General features: G+C 45.8%; 5 protein-coding genes across 7 annotated transcripts; 2 read left to right on the top strand and 3 right to left on the bottom strand.

Annotated features, from left to right (window-relative positions):
• Window positions 1-9: 9 nt before the first annotated feature.
• On the top strand, window positions 10-3,066 carry LOC117578801. The gene is made up of 10 exons (XM_034264530.1): window positions 10-329; window positions 387-550; window positions 608-738; window positions 808-1,031; window positions 1,095-1,249; window positions 1,302-1,407; window positions 1,462-1,615; window positions 1,684-1,855; window positions 1,916-2,216; window positions 2,270-3,066. The coding sequence occupies exons 1-10, from the start codon at window positions 75-77 to the stop codon at window positions 2,861-2,863; spliced, it is 2,256 nt and encodes a 751-aa protein (XP_034120421.1). The 5' UTR covers window positions 10-74; the 3' UTR covers window positions 2,864-3,066.
• Window positions 2,889-5,039, bottom strand: LOC117578803 (solute carrier family 28 member 3). The gene is made up of 6 exons (XM_034264532.1): window positions 4,880-5,039; window positions 4,524-4,818; window positions 3,703-4,467; window positions 3,322-3,649; window positions 3,075-3,255; window positions 2,889-3,011 (listed from the first exon to the last, which is right to left on the bottom strand). Exons 1-6 carry the CDS (start codon window positions 5,007-5,009, stop codon window positions 2,902-2,904), a joined length of 1,809 nt encoding a protein of 602 aa, XP_034120423.1. The 5' UTR covers window positions 5,010-5,039; the 3' UTR covers window positions 2,889-2,901.
• Window positions 5,040-5,202: 163 nt separating this feature from the next.
• On the bottom strand, window positions 5,203-8,468 carry LOC117578802 (solute carrier family 28 member 3). Its single transcript, XM_034264531.1, has 8 exons — window positions 8,253-8,468; window positions 7,429-7,482; window positions 7,156-7,366; window positions 6,885-7,092; window positions 6,063-6,827; window positions 5,674-6,001; window positions 5,441-5,621; window positions 5,203-5,374 (listed from the first exon to the last, which is right to left on the bottom strand). Exons 2-8 carry the CDS (start codon window positions 7,480-7,482, stop codon window positions 5,292-5,294), a joined length of 1,830 nt encoding a protein of 609 aa, XP_034120422.1. The 5' UTR covers window positions 8,253-8,468; the 3' UTR covers window positions 5,203-5,291.
• A 1,397-nt stretch (window positions 8,469-9,865) lies between these two features.
• On the bottom strand, window positions 9,866-17,093 carry LOC117590332 (protein anachronism). Of its 3 annotated transcripts, none has more exons than XM_034282839.1 (5): window positions 16,510-17,092; window positions 12,293-12,645; window positions 11,963-12,208; window positions 10,986-11,058; window positions 9,866-10,771 (listed from the first exon to the last, which is right to left on the bottom strand). In XM_034282839.1, exons 1-5 carry the CDS (start codon window positions 16,800-16,802, stop codon window positions 10,294-10,296), a joined length of 1,443 nt encoding a protein of 480 aa, XP_034138730.1. In that variant the 5' UTR covers window positions 16,803-17,092; the 3' UTR covers window positions 9,866-10,293. The 3 variants fall into 3 exon arrangements, with proteins under 3 accessions (XP_034138730.1, XP_034138721.1, XP_034138738.1); XM_034282830.1 differs by having other exon boundaries at window positions 12,284-12,645; XM_034282847.1 differs by having other exon boundaries at window positions 10,615-10,771; window positions 11,967-12,208; window positions 12,284-12,645; window positions 16,510-17,093.
• A 7,100-nt stretch (window positions 17,094-24,193) lies between these two features.
• Window positions 24,194-25,433, top strand: LOC117578543 (protein NLRC3). Its single transcript, XM_034264117.1, has one exon. The coding sequence runs from the start codon at window positions 24,226-24,228 to the stop codon at window positions 25,384-25,386; it is 1,161 nt and encodes a 386-aa protein (XP_034120008.1). The 5' UTR covers window positions 24,194-24,225; the 3' UTR covers window positions 25,387-25,433.
• Window positions 25,434-25,444: the final 11 nt, after the last annotated feature.

Raw genomic sequence — 25,444 nt, forward strand, 5'->3', positions numbered from 1 at the left:
ACTCGATTTGTTATCGAGTGATTTTTGGCGCCAATCGGTCGAAAACATTAAAATGTAAATAATTCACTATTGAAATGGCTGAAAACTCAGGTGAACAAGAAATATCTGTGTCATTCAGTGAGTTAGAGAGCATAGACCAAGAAGACATTGTTATCCTTATCGATGTTGCGTCGGCGTTAAAAGTCTGCAGCGAATGCATAAGGAATAAAAGTGTCAAGACTGGGACCGTGCTGGCATTGTGGCTTAAAAAAGTACTTGGGGCATATATTAATGAGGCGGTATGCTGTGTTCCTGCATTTAAGGAAATGTGTGATTGGTTTCAATCGATGGTAAGTAAATGCACCCTGTTTACTACCCGTAAGCCAATCTTCAAATCTTTTTTTCAGATGTCATCAAGATCAGTGGACTGCAGCGATTTGATCACTGTACTTACGGAGGCCCTGCATTTTATGACAACGTCCAAGGAAAAATTGCAGAAGGCAGGCGGACGTCTGGTACACGCAGCCGCCTACTTACTATTTTCCATCGTGCACGGCTACCTGTGTGAAAGGTGAGTTGCCGATTCAGCTCCATTTACAAGACTAAAACATATTGAATTTTCCTGCAGTGAAAATAACTCTAACCGCAATGTACTGAAGGGACATATTCCAAATGCCATCGGCCTACACTCGGCTGTGCTTTCCCTGCTCACTGAAGAGACCGCCAGTGCAAAGAAAGTGAATCCTCGCATAACACCGCGTAAGTCATTGGAATTCGTAAGTCGTAGAATTTCCACGAACTGCTCAGCCATAAGGTTTTCTTTTACAGTGATCAAACAGATGAGCGAGATAGCTGGATTCTTGGGCACTAAGATAATCCATCTGCAGGCATTTATAAAAACAAGTAAAACCATGACCTATATTTGCCTGCACTACATGCAGTATGTCGATAGAGGCCACTGGGAGGTTGGGACCATGCCTGATTGGCTGAAGGAAACCATCCTGCATCTGTGCGACACGGCTCTCAATCAAATGGAGACAATCCAAAAGGAAGTCAGTACTCTTCAGCCCATTTAACTAGTTAAAATGTACCAAAAATCACTGTTTTTTTTACAGGAAACACTGACTGTGCCTTTGGGAAAGGTTGAAGAGTATCTGAAAGTAACGCATACATATCTATTAATGCTGTACGAACTCTTTAAGACTGAGTTGAAGTACGTTGACGTTTCTGTTTCGGAAACCCTCATAGATCTGCTAATGAGTGGCACAACGTATGTCGGTTCATTTCCACACTTTTCTCGTATATTATAATGCTTTTTTTAGGACACAAGATCTGGGCACGGATATTCCATTACTCGTATCTAAATATATACGACCGTGTTTACTGAAACTCAATGAGTTGGCTTATCCATTGCAGCACTTTCAAGAGGCAAGTGTAACCATATTTATTGAGATATTTTGTAATCGAATGCCTACATTTTAGCGGCTTGTTGCTTCACTCATCGACCCGGTGGAAGCAGAACATGACTTCTTTGATCTTTGCTTGGATTTTGTAGCTGTTGTCAATTTAGACAATGCAGTCGTGGCGCCCTATACGTGTCAAACATTGCAGAAAATATTTGAATACATATTCAGAGGTATATTCTGGTGGGGTACAAAACCTAACATGGATCGTTCTTGCTACATTTTTGTATTTCGCCCGCAGATGCCTCACACTTTGTAAATGTTGATCACTACGATCGAGTAATTGAAGCCTTTTCCTGCCTTTTGTGCTTGGCAGAAAGCGAGGAATTAAACAATTATATTTGCACTGGTGTATTTCAAGAGGATCCCGTCACATCCCAAGCCTGCGCAGATATACTTATGTTATCCTTTCGGTTAGCACCCTTCTTAATCCCCTTTTCATTCTGGTTATGACCTACCTATCTATATTACAGGTTGGTTGAGCTAAATCCGGGCTGGAACAGAAACACACTAGTCCAGGCGACTAACTACTGGAACAAGTGCAACAACGCGTATGCAATGTTCTCTCATAACCCGAGTCAGTGGCATGTGCAGCGCTTCCTGAAGTATTTCCATGGTTTGGGCAAGCGAGAGCTACCCCCATTCAGTGCACAGAATTACCGGTATCTCCATGCTGTTGCACCTGTAGACAGTAGATATGGGGACAGTCTGTTGCAGCGATTGCAGCTCATGGGGAGTGACCCACCAAATAAAATAGAACTCTACTATGAAGAGGTGAGTAGATTCGTACTTGGAGTATGGATATCTAAGTTGTGGTTTGCCAACAGGTAGCACTCATGGAGCTCTTGGCACAACAAACGAAGACAGACTGTTCCAAGTGGCTTCAGCAGACATTTAACTTCGTGCAGAAGCTACTTGGTGAGGAAAAGTACGACTCATTCACCAGTGTATACTTCAAGCTGCTGGGCCAAGCCAGCCCATCCGTGCAGCTGCAGCTGTTACGGGGACTAGCTCCAGTTGTCGGCCACTACAACTGGCATGTCCAGAAGTTTCTGCATGCCTGCAAGAACAGCAATGATGCACAGCTGAGGGCATTTAGTGTACGCCACTCCATAGATAAAGAGTGGCACCTTTTGTTGCAAACAGTGCTGCATAAACTAACGCCAGTGACCAAAGCAGCGGTCACAAACTGTAAAGTGTTGACGAAATCGAGCTATAAGCGTGAGACGGGCCACCACTGTAAAGCGTGGAGTCTGAAGCGTAAGCGAAGCGAGAGAACACCCAAGGAAATCATAAGCGAACTCCACGACAGTTCGCTGCTGCTGGGCCAGAGTATAGCCGGCTTGGATGCTGCGGATAGGGAGCAGGTGAAGAGAGTCGTCGACAACTTGTGTAGCATTCTGAGAGCCGTAGATCGTTGATAAGCTTTAATAAAAAGTCCTCGAACATTGAGATCATGCTATACAGTCAGCATTTGGTGCTGGATGTCATCGTCGGACATGTGGGTCTCCACATAGCGTGAGAATCTATTGCTTATAGTATGCAGGTCTCGTTCTTGAATGAGAATACCTAATAAAGTGCGAATGCTTCTTTATGGCAGCCTGCCAGTGCTCCTGTTAAATGCGAACTTACCAGCAAGCGATGCCGATGTATAGCTGACAAAACTGCCAGCGAAGAAGGCGCGCACCGCCACTTGCGTTATGTCCGAGCGTCTAGATGGTGCCATGGCGCTGAGAGCTGCTATTAGAATGCCCAGAGAGCCCGGATTGGCGAATCCGCAGAGGGCGAACGTGGCAATTCCTGCGCTCCGACTCTGCAAGCATAGGAACAGCTGAAATGTTTCGATTCGATTCGATAGCTTGGAGAGGGGTGAGCTTACATCAACTTTTTTTCCTTTAATCAATTCGCCCAGGTGCTTGTAGGCCACGAACTCGTTAATGAACGTCTTCTCGGCCACCACAAGTCCAATTCGCTCACAGTCATAGGACGGCACACCCATGACGAAAACCAGTGGGATGAACAACTTGCTAAGCAAATAGAGCAAAGTGATCTCCTCCTGGCCAAGCATCTCTAGCGACCACTCGATGACGGCACTGAAGAAGTAAACCATGGCCAGGAATGCAATTATGTTCGAGACAATACCCAGGACAATCATCAGAGCGGCTGCAGAGCCGCTGATTGCTGCATCCAGAATGGAAGTGTCTGGCCTGCAGACGAAGACCAGAATAGCCGGATGTTGTTAGATCAAACTGAAACTTACGATTTCTCCAGCTGAATGTTTTCTGACCTAGTTTGAGACTCCTCCGTCTCCGGATAGAAGAGTTTGGAGAACGCCAGCGAGGCCGGAGCCGCCATCACACTGGCCGTGATGAGATAGGCTGGCGACGCGCCAAAGGAAATATAAGCACCGAGCACGGTTCCCGCCACTGTGGCATAGCCAGAGGTGCAGATCGTATGCAACTCGCTCATTGTGAGTATATCGATATACGGTCGAATGAGCAGAGGACTCTCGGACATGCCCAAGAACACATTGCCGGCCGCATTGACGCTCTCGCAGACCGTGGTGCCGACCATGGACTGCAGCAGGAACCCGAAAGCGCCCAGGATGAACTGCATCACGCCCAGATAGTACAGGCAGGAGGTGACAACACTGAAGAAGAAGATGACCGCCAGTATGGCAAAGGCAAACACGAACTCATCGCAAATGCGATCGCCATACACAAAGCGGGCTCCGTGGCCGGCAAAATTCAGGAAAACTGTCACCTTCTCGCCAGCGCAGTCAAAGAAGTCTCGCCCAAAGGCCAAGCGTAGGCACAGAATGCCCATCAATAACTGTCCCAGGATGCCATGAGTGACGATTCTCCATGGAATGGCCTTGTGATGCTTTGATGCGGCGAACCCGATGAGTAGGAAAACCACCGGTCCCGCAAGACCCATCAATTTGTTCATATCGTCGCGGCACTCGAATATTAGATAGGCCACCGCCAGGACAATAACAATTAGCAGCGTTATCAACGAGATTACCCTGTGAGCATGGTCGCATTTAAGGACCGGATCAACAAGAAACAGAACAAAACTCACTTTTGGCGACTGAACTCAATCCATTTGTCGAGGGCCGGATCGATCTTCTCGTCATACAACTTTTGCCCGATGAACGGCTTGAATACCCAGTAGTACAGCCAAAGGATATAGAAAGTAACAAAGAAACATATGAGAAACCCGTAGCCATGGCACCAGTTCATTTTGCATAGAATAAACGCTTTAAATTTGGTCTCGTCCTCCTTATCTCCATCACTATCTGTTGCATTCGCAGTGTTGTTCGAGGACTCCGGCTCGTCCGAACTGCTCGGACTAATACATTTTCGGGTGTTGCTGTCTGGGCGTGATCATGACGTAAGTATAACAAATCAAGCAAACAAATAAATTACGACACTTACCATATGTTATGTAAACAACTGTTGCGGCAATGAAGTACGAAATCAACAAAATGTGAAAGAATATATGCAGCAAGAGTTTTGGAAGTGCCCTCTTTTTGGAGGGTTCTTCCTCGGGATCTAGTGGTTCCATTGCTTTGGATTGATCAGCTAACTCAAAATGTAATAAATTTATGTGTTTACTTGTATATTTATTCGATGTTATAAGTCAGGATAGCCTGATAGTGTCACCGAAAAACTTGTAAAATGATAATGGCTGTCATTAGATTTATCCCTCAATTACTCAATTACTCAATGAAATGGTTTATTTACTATCTCTCCTCTTATCAGTTTCATAAATAAAGCGTTGTTTTTATTATTCTTAAGTTGATCAGATATTTATCTATAAAGATCTAAGATCTAAACCTGTGTATTCCTAGACGTGGGTGGAATTACGACTCAATTTCTGTATGATCTTGTTGTAGTTCGTCCTTTCGTCGTCTTCTTGTAAAAGTATGCCTGTAAGAAGCGTTGAAAGCACATTAAGTAGTGTTCATTCTATGGTTAGAACTATAGTCTGCTGACCTGCGAAACTGGCAGACACAAAGCACACAATGCTGCCTACAACAAAGGCTCTGAATGCCACCGATGTGATGGTGGAGCGTCGATGCGGGGCCATGGCACTCAGGGATCCAATGAGGATACCCAGCGAACTGGGATTGGCAAAGCCGCAGATGGCAAACGTGGCAATGCCAGCGCTGCGAGCCTAAATCGATTCATTGACGATTAGTGAATAGTTGTGTATGGCCAAAACTTACTGTGATTTCGCCGGATTTTATATATGCGCCCAGTCGTTCGTAGGCCACGAACTCGTTGATTATCGTCTTTGTGGCCACGACCTTGGCAACGAGATTACAGTCTTGGCTCGGCACGCCCATGGCCCAGACGAGCGGAATGAACAGCTTGGAGAATATCCACTCAAAGTCTATATCGTCGACACCCACCAGATATCCCAGCCAATTGACAATGCCGTTGAGGAAGGCGACAAAAGCTACAAACGCCACGATGTTGGCAATGATGCCCAGGACAATGGGCACGGCATTGCTGGCACCGCTGGACGCAGCATCTAGTAGGGACGAGTCCTGCCTGTGTGTGTGTGTGGAAAAGGTCAAGCTGCATTCTCTCAATGGATAGTTGAGGGACTTACGATTTCTCCAGCTCAATGGACTCCGATGTGGTCTGACTCTCCTCGGTCTCGGGCATGTAGAGTTTCGAGATTGCCAAAGTGGCCGGGGCAGCCATTACCGAGGAGGTTATTAAATGGGCGGCGGATGCCCCGAAGGACAGGTAGGCCGCCAGCACAGTGCCGGACACGGTGGCAAATCCGGACACCATTATGCTGTGTATCTCGCTCTTGGTCAGCTTGTTGATGTAAGGCCGGATGAGCAGGGGACTCTCGGACATGCCCAGGAAGATGTTGGCCGCAGCGGTCACGCTCTCGCATACGGTGGTGCCCAATATCTGCTGCAGTATCCAGCCCAGTTTTATGACCACCCACTGCATGGCGCCCATGTAGTACAGAATGGAAATGAAGAAGCTGAAGAAGAATATCACGGGCAGAATGGCGAACGCGAAGACTTCGGCCTGAATGAGGAAGTCACCGAAGACGAACTGAGCACCATCCTTGGCGTAGTCGAGGAACGTGGCCACCTTCTGGCCCAGACAGTCGAAGATATTCCGCCCAACCTCCCAGCGAATGCAGAATATGCCCAGCAGGAACTGGCAGGTGATGCCTGTGATCACAATGCGCCACTTGATGGCGCTGCGTTTCGTGGAGAAGCAATAGCCACACAGGATGAAGAAGCAGGGGGCCACCAGCGACACCAGTTTCTGCGGCTCATCCTTAGTCTCGAAGTACAAAAAGATGGCCAGGAGGAGCAGCAGCAAGGCAATGCAGACCAGCGAGACAACCCTGTGAAGCACAACATAATGTTATCGACTCTTTCGCGAACATTTCAAAGTACTTTACCTGGTTCTGCTAAAGCTGTGCCACTTCTGGGCTGCCGGTTTGAGGAACTCCCTGTGCAGCCAGAGACCCACTCTGGGCTTGAATATATAATAGTAAAACAGGCCAAGGTAGATGAATCCCAGCAGCAGCAGGAGCATGCCATAGCCAGAGCAGAAGTTGATGCCACAAAGCGGATTATCTGAGAGTCCCCAGTAGCATTCGTAGTTCCCTGCAAAACAGATTCGAAAAGAGTTCAGTTGGGGGTACAATGAGTAATACGATTCGTGCTTACTGAGGTCATTATAGTGATAGGTGGCATACGAGAAGTAGCCCACGACCACAAGGTGCAATAGAATGTACAATGAAATCCTCACGATGCGTGCTATTTTTGGATTTTGGTTGAAGAATCCCTTTTCGTCTTCCATCTTTCGTGGCAGGTTTAGCTCCAGGCCATCCTGTGGGATTTCCTTGAATGGTTCCACACTTGCTATGTCCAGTTCACTCTGCAGAGATGAACAACCAATGAAAAGGTGCTCATGCGCTTTCTATATCTATCTAAACTTACATGATCCAGTTCGTAGCCATTGTTTATGGCTCCCTTTGACGTATCCGTTGTCATCTGTAAGAAAAAATACCCCCAAAATGGTTATTCGACATCGCAATGTTCGCATTATCTGTATCACAATTTCGGCCTCAAGTGACCGCCGATTGGGGGTTTTGGCTTCAAATCACGATGGGACAGCTGCACTCCAGGAGCGGGCGATAAGTCAGGAAATCAGATTGCATAGCTCCACGTGGGCCTGTCCACCAATTGGTTGCTTGCTTGTTGCTGGTTGCCAACGCATTATCTAAAACTGATCCTGGATCGACACTTTAGCCACTATCTAACGAACTCGTGTTAAGGTTGAGGGCGAATCATCGATCGTAAACCACTCTGTTTTGTGCCGTAAATATGCCACTTCAACTGTCACTCGTAATATAGTAAGTATATGTATATAGCAATTATTTCCTATGGATTTTATGGCTCTGCCCGGTCGTGTGGTCGTTCACTTAGAGGTAGGTAATTCGTCTTGAAGGCCGCGAAAGCGTTGTCCGAGCTGATAGCAGAATCAAAATTCCTTTAATCAGAACTCGTGAAATCGCTAATCATACACTAATTTATAATCGCACACTAAAGTTATGATATATCCCCGTTCCAAGGAACCATAATACCATTTATTGGCCAGAATGTTATTAGTCACTGGAGAAAACACAGCTTACAGTTGTAACGAAAACAGAGGCGATACGAGTGGGATATACGGTTTGAATCACTTGTGTAAATAATATTCAAAATCTGCCTATATGTAGTATAATTTCAGCTTTGCATTCGTTTTACGCCAGTTAATTCACCTTTATACTCTGTTGTTGTTTTCGTGTTTAATTTATGCTATCGTTTGGAGCGGCACAAACGAGTTTTCAAAGTCGTAGAAACGTGCGTACTGCCCGAATACTGATGGATGTTTTTAGTGCATTTGCTTCGCTTAACTGATTTGGGCACTGTGACGACGGGGCTAACTGCTCTGCTCTACCATTGTTCTCGTTTGGCAGTTGCGGCCATACTAAACTCTCCCAACTTCATTGGGGCGCTTAAAAAAACGTAACCAACTGAGAGTGCGGAGCATATCAGTTCCATATAGATTGTCACAGGCACATCGAAGTATTTACGATTAACTAATCTGTATACTATACTTTGCGATTTGAATCGTTTAACGCAAAGTCAAACCAGAAGAGGTTTCTGAGATAGGCAGGAACTATATATAAACGATCTTTTGATTATCCATTCAAGTTTAAAAACCCTGTAAAGACTGCTTTTTGTTGCGGTATCCGACAGTCGGTACTTTATTTATTTTCCATACACTCAAAGAATCAATTCAGCTTCTATGCCGCCCCCTCCTGCCTGGTATACCCAAACAGATTTATTTTGCTGCTCATGCGATCGCAGTGTAGCTTTGAAAAGGCAATAGTGTTGACATGTTTATTGCTTTATCAGGTGGTTGTTAAATGAAAACGAAGCACACGAAACCGAGAGCCGCTGTGTGGCCATATAACTCCCCACAGATTGCTTGTGATAACGATGACGTTGGAGGAGGCAGCTGATTGAGATTGCGATATGCTGATGTGTAGTGGAGCTGCCGCATTCCTTACAGGTTCACCAAGGTGGCTGCGATTAAACAGATGTCCCAATTGATGGCCCAAGCCAAGCACTGGGTGTCATAAATATGCAGGGCGCTGTAGATCGCAAAGTGCAAAGTTGAAGTAGCTCTATCTAATCGGGACTCGCACGAAAGGAAGCATATCTTATCGTTCGACACGAGCCCCTTTATCAGATCCAGTAGCGCAACGTGGACTGGATGAGGATAATGGTGCGTTACGCTACAGTCGCTTGTCCCTTCTCCATAATTGACAATTCGTACAAAATAGTTTACTTTTACATATATATTTTTAAATTGTATTAGATCTTTTTTATAGATTTACAAATGTACTTAGTTGCTGATGATCGAGTGGTATGGTATGGTGTGGTATGGTATGGTATTGTATGGAGGATTACGCCTTTAATAGCTATTGTTTGACTTAATGACCGTGTGTTCAAATTCCATTTAAAGTTCATTATGAAGTCTTACAAACAAAACAAACAGAAGCCCTTTACTAATAGAAATATTGAGATTAAGAACAGGGAATCAGGCTCTGGGGTTCCGTTACGCAGGAAGGCACTTTTTAACCTAGTGACTTACATAATGTGTATACATACTATAACAAATCTTTTGAATACCTTCAACTTCACAGGCACGGGCCAATGTTCGTTGATGAATCGCAAATTAGTCGAAAATGCATGTCCTCTGGGGGCTGGGGCTTGTGCAGAAGTCTAGTATGTATTCTAATGCTCTGTTAAGGCATAGCAGCGATTAATTTTGGACTAAGGCAAGGGCAACTCTAAGTGTAATTAATAATTATATTCGTATAAAATGTTTTCTTGTGTGTGGGTTCCATTAATTTGTTGTATAATTCAATTGTAGCAAAAAATTGGCGAATTTGCAACCACATCTAAATCACAGACTCCTAATATAAGAGAGATTTAATCCATTAATAATACAAATTTCGACCAAAAATTTGTTTAACTTAAAACGAATTGTAAATTATCATTACTACAATTGTATAACCCTGCACAGGGTTCGCGCTTATGCGTGTGTTTATGCGTTTGCTTATGGTTGGGTTAGGAAACCGACGAACTAAAAACTAGTTAAGTCAACTGGCCCTAAAGATACAAACGAAAACAAAAAAAAATATAATAAGACCAGCATATACTATGTATGTATATGTATGTGTGGGTAGGCGAGGGAGAGACAAAATATGCGCGTGATATGGGGCTGGGCACTAGGATAACGCAGCCGATCTACTCCTGCTTGTGGGCCATCAAGTGGTGGTGCTTGTGATGATGGCGACCGCTAGTATGATGGTGCGTGGTGTGGTGATGGTTGAGCACCCGATGCTGATGATGATTGGACATCGGTTCCATTGGCTCGCTGTTGCTTGCCGCTGCCAACAGTTCCTCGGCCTCCACCTCGCTCTCCGTCTGGGCAGCCGCTGACTCCGATTCGGCTGAGTGCTGCTGGTGACTATGGTGATGGCGTCTGTGATGCTGGTGGACCAGTGGGACCTGTTCCCGCTCGCGCTCCCTCTCGCGCTCCTTCTCCTGCTGGCTCTCCGTCTCACTGGTCTCGTCGAGCAAATTGTCCATTGTTAGTGAATTGGGTGTGGTTGACTCGGGGCTGATGTAGCTCTTGCTCTTCGGGATACTGTGTATGCTCTTCAAGCAGTTATTGAGCGATAACGATGTGCTGCCGTTAAAGCCAACATCTATCCTTGGGTATCTGTGGGGAGATACAAGCATTTTTGATTATTTCTATGCACTTCTCGCCTACAGAGATGGGTTGGGATGACAAATGCTGCAGTGTACGAAACCGGATCGGTATATGTTTAATTTATTATTGCATACTTTTGGGCCGACCGAAGTAATGGAATTTCCTCACATATCGAACGGTTTGGGTAACGCGAGATTATGACGTGGCAATGGCATCTGCTTACCTGGGCATTGACCGACTTTCCAGATAAGGCACAAACGTCTTTGATCCGTATGCGTTCCATGGGACAGCAGGGTCTGAAAGATACACGTGGAGAGATCATATTAATATCGCCTGATGGTTCGGTGCTGCTGGAGCTCGAGGCATGCAATGCAGTGAGAAAATCACTCAAAAGATCATCATGCAAAACGACAAAAATAGCAAACGCAACAATAAGAACAGTAAGCTGGACAAAGCCAGCAAAAAGCGCCCAAAACTGAACAACACATAAAGCCGAGCATGGCATGGCAAAAGAGCAGAGCGCACAACGGTGCGTATAAGCGATTAGTATTACATCGTAGCTAAACCTTCAGCTGAATCCGCAGCTGTCGTGTGTGCGAGTATCTTACCGATCCATTAAGAAAACTCTCAATTCATGAATAAAACTCGGGGCCTTTGTAAGTCCAGACTTTACTTCCGCTCCACTTTTACACCTCATGAATTTCAAATTCCAGACGGACGAACGGACAGAACAACCCTGAAACCACTTCGAAAGCTATCCAGACGGATTTGTTGTTGTTTTTCTGCGAGACTACTCGAATGCGGCCTTTTGCTGACTGCCCACATCTAGCAGACAGCAGACGACAAGGTTTTCCCTTCCTCCCTTTTATTTTGTTGGTTTTCTTCGGTGGTTCGGAATTGTATTTTGATTTGTCGCCTTATCAGCACAATTTTGGGTGTCTGCTTTGTGTCCGGCCCCCAAAAAACGCTCTCTGAGTATTGACCTTTCGAGAATGTAAATAAATTCAAATACGCTCTGATGGGGAAAAGGGGCCTGTCTCGGCTACTGACTGAGCGATCGAGAGAGTGAGTGAGTGATAGAGAGAGAGACCGATAGAGATACTGGGAGATGGTGAGAGAAAGATAATGAGAGTGAGAGACTGGGAGAGATCTACACCCGGTCTTGGGGAGTTAGTTAGACATGGCAAACAACACGCTTACCTGCCTGATCGCAAGTGGGTGGCTCAAAGTAGAGGCCCGGCTTGAGCGGGTTCTCCTCGTCGTCGTGGACCTCGATCATTAGCATTCCCACAACGCTGGGCAGCAACTGTTGGTGCTGCTGCTGCTGCTGCTGCTGCTGGCGCTGCTGCTGCTCCCAGTAGGCCAGGGCGCACTTAACATCGATCTCTACCCATCCGGTCATGCCTGCGCTGAACATGGTGGTGTTGCAGGTGCGCTTCTTGCGCTCTGTTGAGGAGCAGAGGGATGCATTCGGTGGATTAGAGGTACTGACAGACGTAACATCCCGCTGGCTGCACACACCTAACTTACGTTTCTTCTTCTGCTGATGCACAATGGAGACGGTCACTCGGATCTGAGGACCCACCTGCGCCTGGTCTGGGCAGAGTGTGGCCGCGGGCTGCTCCGTACTCTCCTGGCTCTGGCTGTGGCTGGGACTTTGCCCGGGGTGCGTCTTGTATAGACGCAGCAGGGCGCTGCTGGGCCGGTCCCCGTTGTGATCAAAGACGCTGCTGGCAAACTGAAGGGTGACGTTGTTGGCTTGCTGCCAGTTGGGGATGCTCGTCTCTCCATTGCAGATGGGATAGCCGGCTTTCTCCGCTGACCTGTTGACATTGGGCTCATTCGAAATTGCCTTGTGCAGCCGCTTGAATATCTCGTTCAGACTGCAAAGGAAAAGACACCAAATGTTCGATCATCTACGCCTCATAGTTCACCATTTCCAACACTCGTATGCCCAGTCCAGCCTTTTGTCCGTCCACTGAAGAAATTTAGTTCAAGTGTTTATGTAAAGCTCTCTTAATTGACATTTGAGCGCTGCCGCCATTACATAGGCAAGAGGCAGACCGACGGCAAGAGGCAGTCTGACAATCTGACAATCTGACTGGAAAACTGCCACTCCGGTTGCCCCATTTGATTCAATTTAACCCGACATCAGTGAATAGGCAAATTCTAATTCTGGATTTAATATATGTATTTTGGGTTGATATTGCCTCGAGCTCCTTCGATTAGGATTGAGGGCAGTAGAGTGGACCGACCCGGCTCTTGTAAAAAGCACCAATGAGCAAACACTATTTCCAACAAGTATTCCACGATACCGACACTATCGTGGCCCCCCGCACAATCTACTCGTACCTGTGCTATTTACTATTAAATTCAAGCCCTGATTATCTTTTTTTTGCGCTTCTAGAAATCAGTGTTGCCGAGAGATAAGCCGCCAACTTTGGACCTGAGTTGGGAACATAATTCAATTGAAATAGTTGAGATAAAAGAAGTTTCGGTTTATTGGCTACTTAATAGAGCCGAATGGATGATAAAGCCGCAAGGGCATAGATTAAAGCTATTTCCAACAAATATAGATTTCAACCACAGCAATGGTATGCCAAATGAACGTTTGTTTTCGAAACTGGAACTGTGGAAGTGTCAAAGAGTGTCGCCAAGAATAGTTCATAAATTGCCTAATATTAGTACATGAAATAAATCGATTAAAGTGGCTATAAACTTCGGCATAGTGTGTGCTATTGTGGAATATAGGAACTAGTCCGAGGCACTTGCGCTGATTAAATGCCTCCCCTCCCGGCCGCACCCTCATGGGTTCTGGCTTATTCGGGACATTTTCTAAAGTTGATTATGAGCTAAATGTGCATAGTGGAGCAGGCAGACTTGTGTCACTTAAAAACCCATTGAGATCGAGACAAATAAATGTGTGTCTGTTGTGCCTGTTCTTCACCCTCCCCCCTTGGCATGGCTCCTCTCTATGTGGCAGTGGAATCATCGTGACCACAGGGCAGACCACAGACGAGAGACCATACCGGACAAGATAAAATCAGAGTGGGGCAGAGCAGAGCAGAGCAGAGCAGAGCAGACAAGACAAGACAACAATAGTTACTTAGCTATGATCTAATCTGTCCACAGCACACTCCCGTTCTCCACACACACAGAAAATTGGACAATTGTATATGTCTGGATCGGTAATTGAGACGCGCCTGGCAAAAGTTGATCAAATGACTTTTTCTTTTCTTTTATTTCACTTTATTATACCTTTTTTTGTGTGATTTTACCAGGAACAACAATGGGGGCACACAAAAGAAGCCGAAATGAACAAAAGTGTGTGCGAAAATAAGAGATTAATTGTTTTTTGGTCATTTGGAATTGCCTGAGGCGCAGTTTGTCTAGCCGAAAAAATTATGAAACATGTTCAGATCTGGTCGGTTGGCAGTCTGCACCGAAACTGAGCCAAGTTGAGTCGCTTCGAGTGGAAACGCCTTTGGCGTTTTTTGGTTCATGTTTATGCTACGATCGCATCGAATCTGTCTGGCCAAGAAATTCCAGACAAAATGGCCCGCTGCGGAGTTGACTTGCCTCAGACTGTCTGGAGGTGCTGTGGCATGAACTTGAAAACCCGTTGAGTCGTGCCGTCTGTCTGGGCACCCGTCTAGACATTCACACATATGTATATATGTACATATTATTGGTCTGTCGGTCTGGCATTCTCCCAGTCCTAGTCCCTGATTGCAGCCTAGAGGAGCTGTATCTGTAGATGACTTTTCGTGCGTGAGTCACGCAGGTCATCTGCATGAATTCCACATTGGGCATGCGCACAGGCAGAGTTCAAGGCATTGGCACAGGTGCATAGGCAGCAAGAGCGAAAAATACGATACGGCAATAGACTGAGACCAAAATTTGCATTGGCCTCCATTCAAGCTGAGGCCTGAGGCTGAGGCCTGAAGTTAAGTCTGAGTCTGAGGCTGGGGCTCTCAAATATCTTTGAATGCATCGCCTCTGTGTCTGGGTCTGTGGTTTTGCAGTCCGTTGCCTTTGGCCACAGCAGCAGCAGCAGCAGAAAACGGCTAGACAGTGTCTCGCCGGTTGCACTTCATTATCATGCAACAAACATTGGTCGGGCAGACGTCGGGCGGCGGCAGTCAGTCAGTCAGTCAGTCAGTGAACGACTCAGACCGACAGCGTCGCTTAGTAGCCACAAAAGTACGCCTACAACTGTTTGCATTCAGCTGCAAGTTGGATGACGGTGGCTGATGGGATGTCTGCGGGGAGGGGAGTGCGACTACAGGAACGAGCACAAGCATGTCTGAACACTGACTGTCTCAATATTACTCATACGTCATGCATTTTGCTCTGTCTGTGCGGAACAGAACTCTACTCTGCCAAAGCAATCAAACAAGATGAAACAATTTAGATATCAGCTGTTATACTCGTACTCGTACGAGCTCCACACACACACACACACACAATTATATGTTTGAGTCAAACCCATTCATTGTAGGCGTATTGTACATATGTACATCTGTACATATTACATATGTACATACATATGTTTGTGGAAACGTAGACGGTCTCGCATAGCAACGACCTACAAAAAGTTCATTAACGGAGCCGTAGTCAGAGCCAGAGCTAGCATGGCCCAGACTGCTCCCAGACATTTGCCAGACAGCCGGCGGGCGCACGGATGGACGAGTGGACGAGTGGACGAATGGACAGACGCTCGCAAAGATACAGAGGTCGCCGCCGACTGCGACGGCTGCAACATGCAGCTGTGTGTGTGTGTGTGTAAATGTGGCTGTGTGCGTGTGTCTGCATTGTGCAGCGGCGTCGCGACAGTTGTACTACAGTATCTGATGGATACAACAGATACCATTGATAGATTTCCGTCTGAGAGATGTCTGTGGCAGCATCGCATTTGTATGGGCGATACAATGTCTCACGGATTGGCAACCATTGAGAAAGGTTCCCTACCCTCTTGGATGCTTTTGCTTGTCATAAACTACTAGTGGTCATTAGATGACCGATTTAAGATAGAAAACCATTCAATAAAATGTTAGCTTTGCGGTCCATCTGGAGAATCCAAAGGCATTAAAGCCTTTCCATAATTGTATACATATTTTTTCATTACAGTAAATTTTATTTAATAATTGAACTGCAGCTGAAAATATAATAATGTTAACACGTGCGGAAATATTAATTGCAGACAGAATTTCCAATTTGTATAGATATTTATTTATTCCCTGCTGGATCTTGGCATTTGCAAAAATGTTAGCCGAAGCGTAAGATGAACAATTTTCAATACTATACGAAGCACACGTTTCAAAATTCATTCGAGGTGGTTGGACCCATTCGAGAATTGCATAAATGTGTTTAGCCTTGAGCGGATTTCAGATTCAAGATCTGCACTAATCGCGCACGGAGAAAATTGCGAATATTTTTGTTTCAATATCGGCAGCTGCAAAATGTGTTTACAGATTGAATCCGGCCCACTCTAGTAGATACACACCCGTATTCGCCGATTCATTGCAATGTGCATTTGTTTTAAAACTTTGTTTACAATTAATTTTTCTGCTAGTACTTTTTGAACACATTTATAAATGATTAAAGAAACATTTCGCTCTGCTGGTCAGTTGCCCGTGCCGCGTACTGCCTTTTAATAGATTCTCGGGACCTAATAGGCGGACTACAATGATATGATTGACAGACGCTTGGCAAATGCTTTGACAAGTGTCGAGCCAGGTACTCACCGCTGCGAGGCGACGTGCTCTAGATATTGGTGATTGGAGGACTGGGTTGCCTCGTCCTTGGTGTTGGGATTGCTGCGATTCTGAATGCTCTGGATTTGCTCCTCGGTCAGGTCGAACATGTTTAGGATGGTGCGATTGTAGGGATTCACCACCACCGACTGGACACCGTCCATGAACGCCGAGTGGTTGAAGCGCGATGCCTGACAGTCCCTCGACATGGACATCAGCACCACCATCAGCAGCAGCACCCTCCTGCTCCGGCCGCACTTCTCACAGCACTCAACACTTGACATCTTACTCGTTCCTAATTGAATCGAAGTCAAATCGCTTTGCCTGATTTGTAATTGAAAGTTTACTGTTTTTGGGCACTTGGATGCACTTGGGCAGCTTCTAGATCGCGAATCTACAACTTTATGCACATTTTCCCTGGCACAAAAATTTCACTTGAATTGCATATTTGGTTCGTATGGAAATGTATTTTTCTTTTGCTTGGAGCCGCTTTCGAATGTCTTGCAATTTCAACTTTTTGTTTCTGACTCTCCCGCGGGTTCGATGTGTTCGCTCTAAGAACCAAGTATGAAGTGATTTGCGCGAGTGTTTTTTAGTCTTAAATAACAAAAAATTTGTGGTACTTTGTTATGGTCGTAAACGCTGCGTTGCTGCCGACACTGCAAGAAATTGCAGCTGTGTCTGCCTTGCTGGAGCTCTCACACTCGTTCAAAAGATTCCTGAGTCGAGTGTGGAGTACAAGTATATGAACATTTCTACTACTCTTGGATATTTGCAAAATGTAAACCACACTTTAATATTGTAGATTGGTTTAAAAAATTGATAAAATGGACATGGGATACCAGAGGATCTACAGTTACATTTTACACTAGTATTTAGTCAGGGTTTCTATTTATAAAATCTCTGCTCTTTGTTGTATATCGGAAGCGATTTGCAGTGTAATTTACTCGTGTACTTCGGCTGATTGTTCGGCTGCCATTCGGCGCTGGCGACCAACCAATCAACGTTGCGTATTGCATCTGTATGTGAATGCGTGTGCGTGCCGGTGTACCCGGCAGTGCATGTGTGTTTGTGGTCTCGCGCGACGTCTTATCGCCCCTACTCCTACCATAGAAAGTGATATTCCTGGTCATAACCATAGTGGCATAGAGGTAGGTTTGCGCCAAGATTCGTTTCACTACTATCAATCCTTGCTAATCATTGTGTTTTTGCTTGGCATATCTATGGGCCCGGCGGGCAGGGGAACGCGAATACTCCAAACAGTAAAATTCTCGAGTTGCAATCTCTGTGCAAATCACGACACGCTTCACACATGTTATTGACGTGCGGAACACTTAAACAATTCCTATTATTGGTGGGTGCGTGGGCGATTAGATTAATTTGATGTGATTCGGGGCGACCGCACAATTAGTTGTGACTTAATAAAATTGTTTTGATAGTCAAGTTTCGTCTGTTATGTCACTGGGCTTGGGACACATGCGATTTATATATAAATTGGCTTTGCCGTTGCTCGTGGCTTTGCCTAGATGCGACGCTTAGAAATTGTGCGTGTGGATTAATCAAACTGGAAGGAAAAAGTGCGTATTGTAGTTCTCATCAGTGGGGTGCTGAATTAGGCGGATATATCCTATTAGAGGTGCGTGGTGCCTGGTACGGAATTAACCCCAGAAGCCCTAAACAGAAACCCATGTATTCCCCGTATTCCAAGGAAGAATTATTCGTTCGGCTCTGGCAATTTGCATACGATACGGAAATCAAAACAGCGAGACTTCAAGGACGTTCTTGATTTATTTATTTATTTACGTTTGTTGTTGTTGCAGCATCTAAACATTATCAGCCTTAAGAGTTCCATCATCATCATCAGCCACATCTCCACATCATCATTATCAACGTTTCGTCTGGACCAAAATTGAATTTCAAAATGATTGTATAATTTGAATCACTTTGTGAAGTCTGGATTTCTCACCGTCTGCTCGTCGAGTCTCCGTCTCCGTCTCCGTCTCCGTCTGCCTCGACATTCATCTGATACGTATTATATGTACATATGTCTACACATCGTTTAAGCTTCAAATGAAACACCTACAAAGAGAGGACACAAGGAGGGACGGAGACGGACCCCAGACGTGTGAGAAACCCCCGTGCCCCCCCCCAGACGGCGACTGTTATGTAAAATTGCAATCGCATCAAATGCCCCGAATCATAATCCCACTCCCCGAAATAAAAAAAAAGGCAAGAGGAACGAAATACAATAAAAAAAACACTCGTGTGGAACGGAACTAAGCGAGCTCCCTTGTCATCATCAGGTTTATATAATAATGTTTGTTGATTTGACTCGCCCGAGCATTCGGACAGAGTTTGTCCCACTTTGGGGACAATGTAGACGGATAATCAAAACACCCACGAAAATAAACACCAGACCGCCAACAAGAAGGTACAAACATATATATGTAGATACTACAAACGATTGGAATGCGAAATGAGTCAAGTCAAAACTAAGACAGAATTTGGTTTCAGTGTTTGATTTTTCATTAACTTTTCAAGGCTGTTGTCTCGCCTGATCCCGAAGCATGCCACTTTCTTCTGGTTCCATCCCAGCAGCCCAGTAATTGGCAGTTAGTTGTCGCTGTCGTTTTCTTTTGATCTTGATCGATGGACATTGGAGCCGCAACACACTTTTTGGCATTTCTCTGAGTATATTTTCAAAACAAATTTTCTGGCAAATTCGTACCACGAGCATGTCTCACGCTCGGGCCACTTTAGGCAGCTTAATTCTAAACGGTAGCCGGCAATACCAATTGCCGTCAATGAGCAACAATTCAATGCGCCTATCAGCAGGTGCAGGCACGTGAGGGGTACGGCGGTTAACACCAGTAGCACCACCATCAGAGCCTACCATCAAAAACATCTGGCTGTTCAGTGGGCCTTTAATCGGTTGCTCACACTTAACTTTGAAGTGATTGCAAGACTGCCATCCGACAAACAGCAGCTGAATAGTTACAAGTTGCCACTCGAGTTCTGGCACCTTTCTATAATTAATTTCTAATCACATTCACACCAACTATGTATAAGCCCCAACAATAGGGGGGGCCCTAAAGCCGATAAGGCGAGCTGCCTTGGGTCTGCCTGCTTATCGGAACAACATGATTGAACAAGACGTAAATAGTCTTTGTTGTTAGGAGGGGGGCTCTGGGGCGCCCCCTGTGAGTTTGGCCTGAATATAATAGACTTTAATATGCCAACCAGGAATATTTATTATTAGCATGGTGTAACTTATCACACATCCAACTATCTCTCAAGATAATCGAAAACTACTCTTATTAATTGACAGGTGACATGGAGATTAAATTAGCCTCTTATCAATCCAGCGACAGACGGCCTTTGGAATTCTCCGATTGAGTTTTATTGATTTTGTAGTTGGAGGTAAATATACTAATAGATGTTTATTGGGAGTTCCTCAGGCCAAATCAATGTGACAAGGACTGACAATCCTTGCCAACTGTAGAAAACTTGAAGATGGATACAATGTTGGCATCCCATTCCAAATTGCATAACTCCCGTGCTATTGGGGAGAGTAAACACACTCCGTACAATCAAATCCCCATGGTCATTAATTATGCAAGTACTGAAGGAAAATTATTTAACCATCAATATAACACGTAATTAACATAATTGTACCTCACCCGCAGGCTGGGCGATGCATGAGGGATCACAAAATTCTCAAGTTGGCTGGCTGGCTGGCTGACTGGCTGGCTGCAGTCATCTCTCATCCGAAGCAGCAAAAGCAACAGATACGAGCATGCTTGGAGAAGGAGGAACATTCACTGGACTGGTGGTGGCAGGTCTATTAAAAATACATGACGTTCGGCAGCCACCAGCAACAGCAAGAGCAACACCAGCAGCACCACCGAAGCAGACGTGTCAAGACAGCTCAAATGCAGACCCAGTCCCCAGACCCCAGACCCCAGACCCGTGTCCGTGTCCCCCATCACTTGCATTGGAACATATTTATGTACATATATGTATGTATGTATGAATATTGGTTAGTTAGCTGCTTGCTGGCTTGCTGGCTTGCTGGTCGAGCATGCTCCGTGGGTGTTACCATGTCGGTGCGTGCGCTCACTTGTTCGAAGCCAGAGCTAATGGCTCTCGGCCACTGCTGCTGCTGCTTGTCAGATCCCATCCCGGCTGCTGGCTCCTGGTTACCTTCTACCGGTTACCGGCTACCAGCTACCGGTGCACCCGCCAAATGCAGTTGCCGTGATTGTTGTCTCAGATTGCATGTGGAATGCAAAGACCAGAAGCCAATTTGTTATTGTGTGGTTGTCTGCTCGAGGTACGTTCGCATTCGCTGCTACGGTTCAGTTTCTGCCACCTCTTTGGCCGTAGCTGCTCTTTTCGAGCTACCCTGCCATAAGAATGGGTCTTATGGTGTGGCACTGGGTTCACCGAAAGTGAACATCTTAATACCAACTTACAAGCTTCATCCTACGTAATCTCAAACATCCATTTACAGATCTAAATAAATCTACTTATGTAGCATCTCCCATATGAACAGAATCTGTATTAGTGCGAGTACGATTAGAGTACAAATACGTCGTTAGAAATATTTAGTTTCTGCCTCTGGGCTCATTTTTGAATGTTATTAATTTTTGTGAATTTTCGTTTTCGGTTCTTAAGACTTTCGCGTGCCGTCTCTTGGCTTCTGTTGATGTTTCGACATTCGGCCCAGCCCCTTTTTCAGACAGATACAGAAGCAGGACCGAGACCGAGACCGATACCGAGACGCAGACGCCGACCGAGACCGAGACCGAGACCCCGAGCCAGACAGCTCGTCGCAGTTCCAATGGCAGCAGACACAAGTATGTAATGTTGATGTTGGCATTTAACCAGGCGTGTGTTGTAGTCGCATCTTGTTGATAGTCAAAATTGACAATGAATGCGTTGCCGGGCCAGGAGATGGTGATTGGGGTTGGGGACAGAGACTGATGGAGATGGTTATGGAGATGGAGATGGAGATGGAGATGGGGCAGAGACCGAGGCTGACCCAGCCATGTGTGGAGACAAGTGCATGTTACTCTTGTCTGCAGTTTGTCTGGAGGCAGTGGCAGTCGCAGTCGCAGACAGTTGCTGCCGATGTCGATGCTGTCCTTAACTGATGCAGATGCAGATGCAGATGCAGATGCGACGCAGTTGCTGCAGTTCTCTACTGTTTGTTGCATCCAAATATGGACCATGGCTGGTCTGGTCTTGTATGTTCGGGTCTGCCACTCAGCCAGGCTCTTTGGATAGTTTGTGGCCAATGCTGCTGCTGCTGCTGCTCCTGCTGCAGTTTCACACATTGCGTTTCGCAAAGTTATTTAAATGATATGCACATGCAATGGTGGAGCGCTTCTGGTGCTCTGTCGTCCGTTTCGTCGCGTCGCGTTGTCTGGTAGCTGTAAACTGAGACTGAGACTGAGACTGAGACTGAGACTGCGTCTGTCTTCTTGGAGTTTGCCTTTGCCAGCAATTATGAGCGTCTGGCCGTCTGGCATTTTACAATATTTTTAATTATCTCGTTTTTTCCCAAGCACAGATAACCATCGCATCGCACATTCGAGTTGCTTCTTTTGCCACTTTTTTGAATTTCAATTTGAGCCACAACATGCCAAATTGTCGCCGCTGTTAATTGCCTTCGGTCGGCCATCTTGTCGGGACCATCGATGACTAAGCCAAGAACGAAACTTGGGCTCCTGGCTGCTGGCTGCTGGCTGCTGGCTCCTGGCTATCCTAAATGTCGTAAATCAATGCAGATACGAGCAGTTAGATGTCCATGTCCAGACATGGCCAAGACAGCCCAAGACAGAACCACCGATTTGTCGTGTGGTAGTAAAAGTGAAAAATAACTCCCAGCTCCCAGATTGGATCACAATCATCAGTCACTTTGTCTATCGAATGAGGCACCTGTCGCCACGCCGGGCCACTCTGGCCAGACCATTGAGTGATAGAGCCTGCGCTTTGGATTCAGTCTCCTCGATGTGCCTCGATGCACCTTAGCCTTTCCAAGGTAATCAAATAAATGAAGATGCAACCATAACCATAAATGGCATAAATACCTTCCATACCCTAGCATTCTCCACTCGTTACGTGCGCACCACAGACTCACATACAATGTACATGTGGCTGCTGTAGAAGTATAAATAAATAATCATATCGGTTTTGGGTCTACAGCGTATTTATAAGTACCACTGGCACGTGCCGGCATGCCAGGATGCCAGTATGCCAGACCCAACCGAGATGACGCTGATGGGCACCAGGCGGTTGACAATGTATTAATTGTGGGACAGGGACAGGGACAGCCCTTAGCTATGGCACTGACTAATAAATGAATGAAATGTCGTTTATGGTAATTTTGGCCGTGGCCAAGTATGTGCTGCGAGTTCTCGAAACTATGCCAATGATGGACAACTTTTTCGACTATGGTAAACTGCTCCAAAATAGGCGAATAAAATCGGGCATGAATGCCATTCCTTTTAGCACACAAGACAATCTCGGAAATGGGCTAGACTTCTCGACTCGTAAATAAATATGAAGAGACGTACATACATATGTACATATGCATCCTACTTGGCCTATTTTAAGTTTAAACTTTAATTGTTTATATACCACTTCCAATGTGGTTATGAACATACCTACTTGCACTTTAGTTGTCTTGCTTCTCCATATGAATATGGTTCTAGATTAAACTGATTTGAGTCTGCCTGGTATTTGGATAGTCGCAGGTAGTTGTTTTCATGGTTAATATTAGTTCAGAATATGGCGCTTGTCTATGAAATGTGTAAAATTTCTATTAGGCTCATATGTACTGAAGTATTTATATTAGATTCATATGTTTGGACCCCATCTCACATTCAAATTTCACCGTTAAACCGACTGTTTTTTACACAAATTCTACATTTCGTAGTCACGTAATGTGCCATACAGCCATGAGAGTAAATGTCTTTCCCGCCTGAAAGCATGCTTGTTGTACGAGCACTTTTGTGTGGATTTCACATAAAATGAAGGCATTCTGGCATACTCCTGGTTTCACTAACTTTTGCGTTTTACTTCTTTAGCCAAAACGAAATAGTAGGATTCTTTATCTCGTGTCCCACGTTGACGATTCAAATCTTCTGTAGCTGACGTAGAGTGCAAACCAAACTGTTACGGTTTCAGCTAGGATTTTAATTCTATTTTGTTTTTAATATTCCATTACAATCTTTACAACTGTCAGACCAGCTTGGTAGAGCCAAAACCAATTACTTTTAATTAATTTCTTGTATCCAGTCTTATTTTTAATTCACTCGTATTTTTTCTACATGTACATTTCCTGATTGCCCTCCTTTTTTAGAGAATTTACGAGCATTTAGGCCTATACGCTATAACGGCTGTTAAGTTAACGGTTTTCTTATTTGAACTGTGGCGCCACTGAACACTGTATAAAGCATGTATAAGTAGAAGTTCGTGTAAAGCAACGAGCTACGTGTGTAGTTTACTTCGGTTCGTGTGCCTTACCGTTTAGAGCGTATTTCGATTCTCGTCAGTGGATCAACCCATATAATTTAAAATCACTGAGCAAAGTGATACACCCAAGTCGAAATTGTCATACAAAATTCAACAAATACTAGTTTAATTTTCCATTCAAATTACACAAATATAAGCAGAAGTTCTCCCAAAGGATCAGCCAGGATGTGCGACATAGGATTGCCGTGCGGATATGATCCGGGTCGGTGCATGGATGCACCCCGTGAGAAGCGCCGCTTGTTCACGATCTTACTGCTCTACTGCTGGCAGCGGGAGTACGACAAACGACCGTTCATGAAGTTCCAGTTCCGTAGATTGGACTTTGAGGAGCGCTTGGGCCGGCGCTACCATTGCATTCGGGACTTTCGCATTATTGTGAACTTTTTGTTGCGGCGACCCCTGCAGGAGGTGTCCATCTGGAGCGTGGTGGTGAGCAACTGGGATGCCAAGCTGCTGCAGGAGTTTGCCCGCTCGCTGATTCCCGTGTGGAAGATCGAGCTGAAGCTGATGCAGTTGCCAACAGAGTTCTTTGTGATGTTGCGTCTCAATGCGGCACAGATGCAGGTCAGCGAGCTCAACTTGGAGGGCACGCCCCTCAGCGATCAGAATGTTCGGCTGCTGAGAGAATTTCTGCTGGTCAGCAAGACCCTGCGCACCCTCAACGTATCCCACTGCAGTCTCAGCCAGTACAACTTTGCCCTGGTGGCCGATGGCGTCCACAAGTCGGGTGTTCGCAGCCTGAATGCCAGCCGCCTCATGGGCCTCACGCTCAGCCTGGACACGGAGAAGATTGCCTCCATAATTGGCTCGCTTCTCATGCAGAACGGCCTGGCTGTGCTCACGCTTCAGCACTGCGAGTTCACGGCCCAGGACATGCAGCCCATTGCCGAGTATCTGTACAGCAGCAAGTGCGCCTTGCGGCAGCTCAATCTCGCCAGCAATCTGATCTCCGCCGATGGTACCCTTCTCCTCATGCGAGGCATCGCTCAGGGCGGCGGTCTGGAGCTGCTGGACATTAGCTGCAACAGTATTGGGACCCATGGCGCAGAATGGATCGCCAAGTATCTCAGTTCGTGCCGCATGCTGCAGCACTTGTATCTGAACCACAACGACATTGGAGCGTCGGGCATCAACCTCGTTCTGCTGACCATCAAGAAGGAGTCGAAGATGAAGCGCCTGAATCTATATGGCAACAGCTTCGACGCTCGCTCGGCCATGATTGTGCGGCGACTGCTGGACGCAGAGGTGGTGCTGCACGAGGAGATCGATATAAGTTATACCTACGATGAGGTGCTGCAGGACTATCGCATTGTGCCCTGGCGTTGACACTTCCATTTGCTGTAATTTTACTTAGTTGTGCTAAAATTATGATTAGAAAACAGTT

This window comes from Drosophila guanche, unplaced genomic scaffold (genome assembly GCF_900245975.1).
Source record: "Drosophila guanche unplaced genomic scaffold, DGUA_6, whole genome shotgun sequence".
Lineage (NCBI taxonomy): Eukaryota > Metazoa > Arthropoda > Insecta > Diptera > Drosophilidae > Drosophila > Drosophila guanche.

Bases quoted from the DNA above. Each gene is read 5' to 3' on its own strand.
- LOC117578801 (XM_034264530.1), top strand. From the start codon at position 75: ATGGCTGAAAACTCAGGTGAACAAGAAATATCTGTGTCATTCAGTGAG. The intron at 551-607 runs GTGAGTTGCCGA...ATTTTCCTGCAG, and splicing joins CACGGCTACCTGTGTGAAAG to TGAAAATAACTCTAACCGCA. The intron at 739-807 runs GTAAGTCATTGG...TTTCTTTTACAG, and splicing joins GAATCCTCGCATAACACCGC to TGATCAAACAGATGAGCGAG.
- LOC117578803 (XM_034264532.1), bottom strand. From the start codon at position 5,009: ATGGAACCACTAGATCCCGAGGAAGAACCCTCCAAAAAGAGGGCACTT. The intron at 3,650-3,702 runs GTAAGTTTCAGT...CTTCGTCTGCAG, and splicing joins AACATTCAGCTGGAGAAATC to GCCAGACACTTCCATTCTGG. The intron at 3,256-3,321 runs GTAAGCTCACCC...CTATGCTTGCAG, and splicing joins TTAAAGGAAAAAAAGTTGAT to AGTCGGAGCGCAGGAATTGC.
- LOC117578802 (XM_034264531.1), bottom strand. From the start codon at position 7,482: ATGACAACGGATACGTCAAAGGGAGCCATAAACAATGGCTACGAACTG. The intron at 7,367-7,428 runs GTAAGTTTAGAT...TCATCTCTGCAG, and splicing joins ATGGCTACGAACTGGATCAT to AGTGAACTGGACATAGCAAG. The intron at 7,093-7,155 runs GTAAGCACGAAT...TCTGTTTTGCAG, and splicing joins CTATCACTATAATGACCTCA to GGAACTACGAATGCTACTGG.
- LOC117590332 (XM_034282830.1), bottom strand. From the start codon at position 16,802: ATGTCAAGTGTTGAGTGCTGTGAGAAGTGCGGCCGGAGCAGGAGGGTG. The intron at 11,059-11,962 runs GTAAGCGTGTTG...TGTATCTTTCAG, and splicing joins ACCCACTTGCGATCAGGCAG to ACCCTGCTGTCCCATGGAAC. The intron at 10,772-10,985 runs GTAAGCAGATGC...ATCTCCCCACAG, and splicing joins GAAAGTCGGTCAATGCCCAG to ATACCCAAGGATAGATGTTG.
- LOC117578543 (XM_034264117.1), top strand. From the start codon at position 24,226: ATGTGCGACATAGGATTGCCGTGCGGATATGATCCGGGTCGGTGCATG.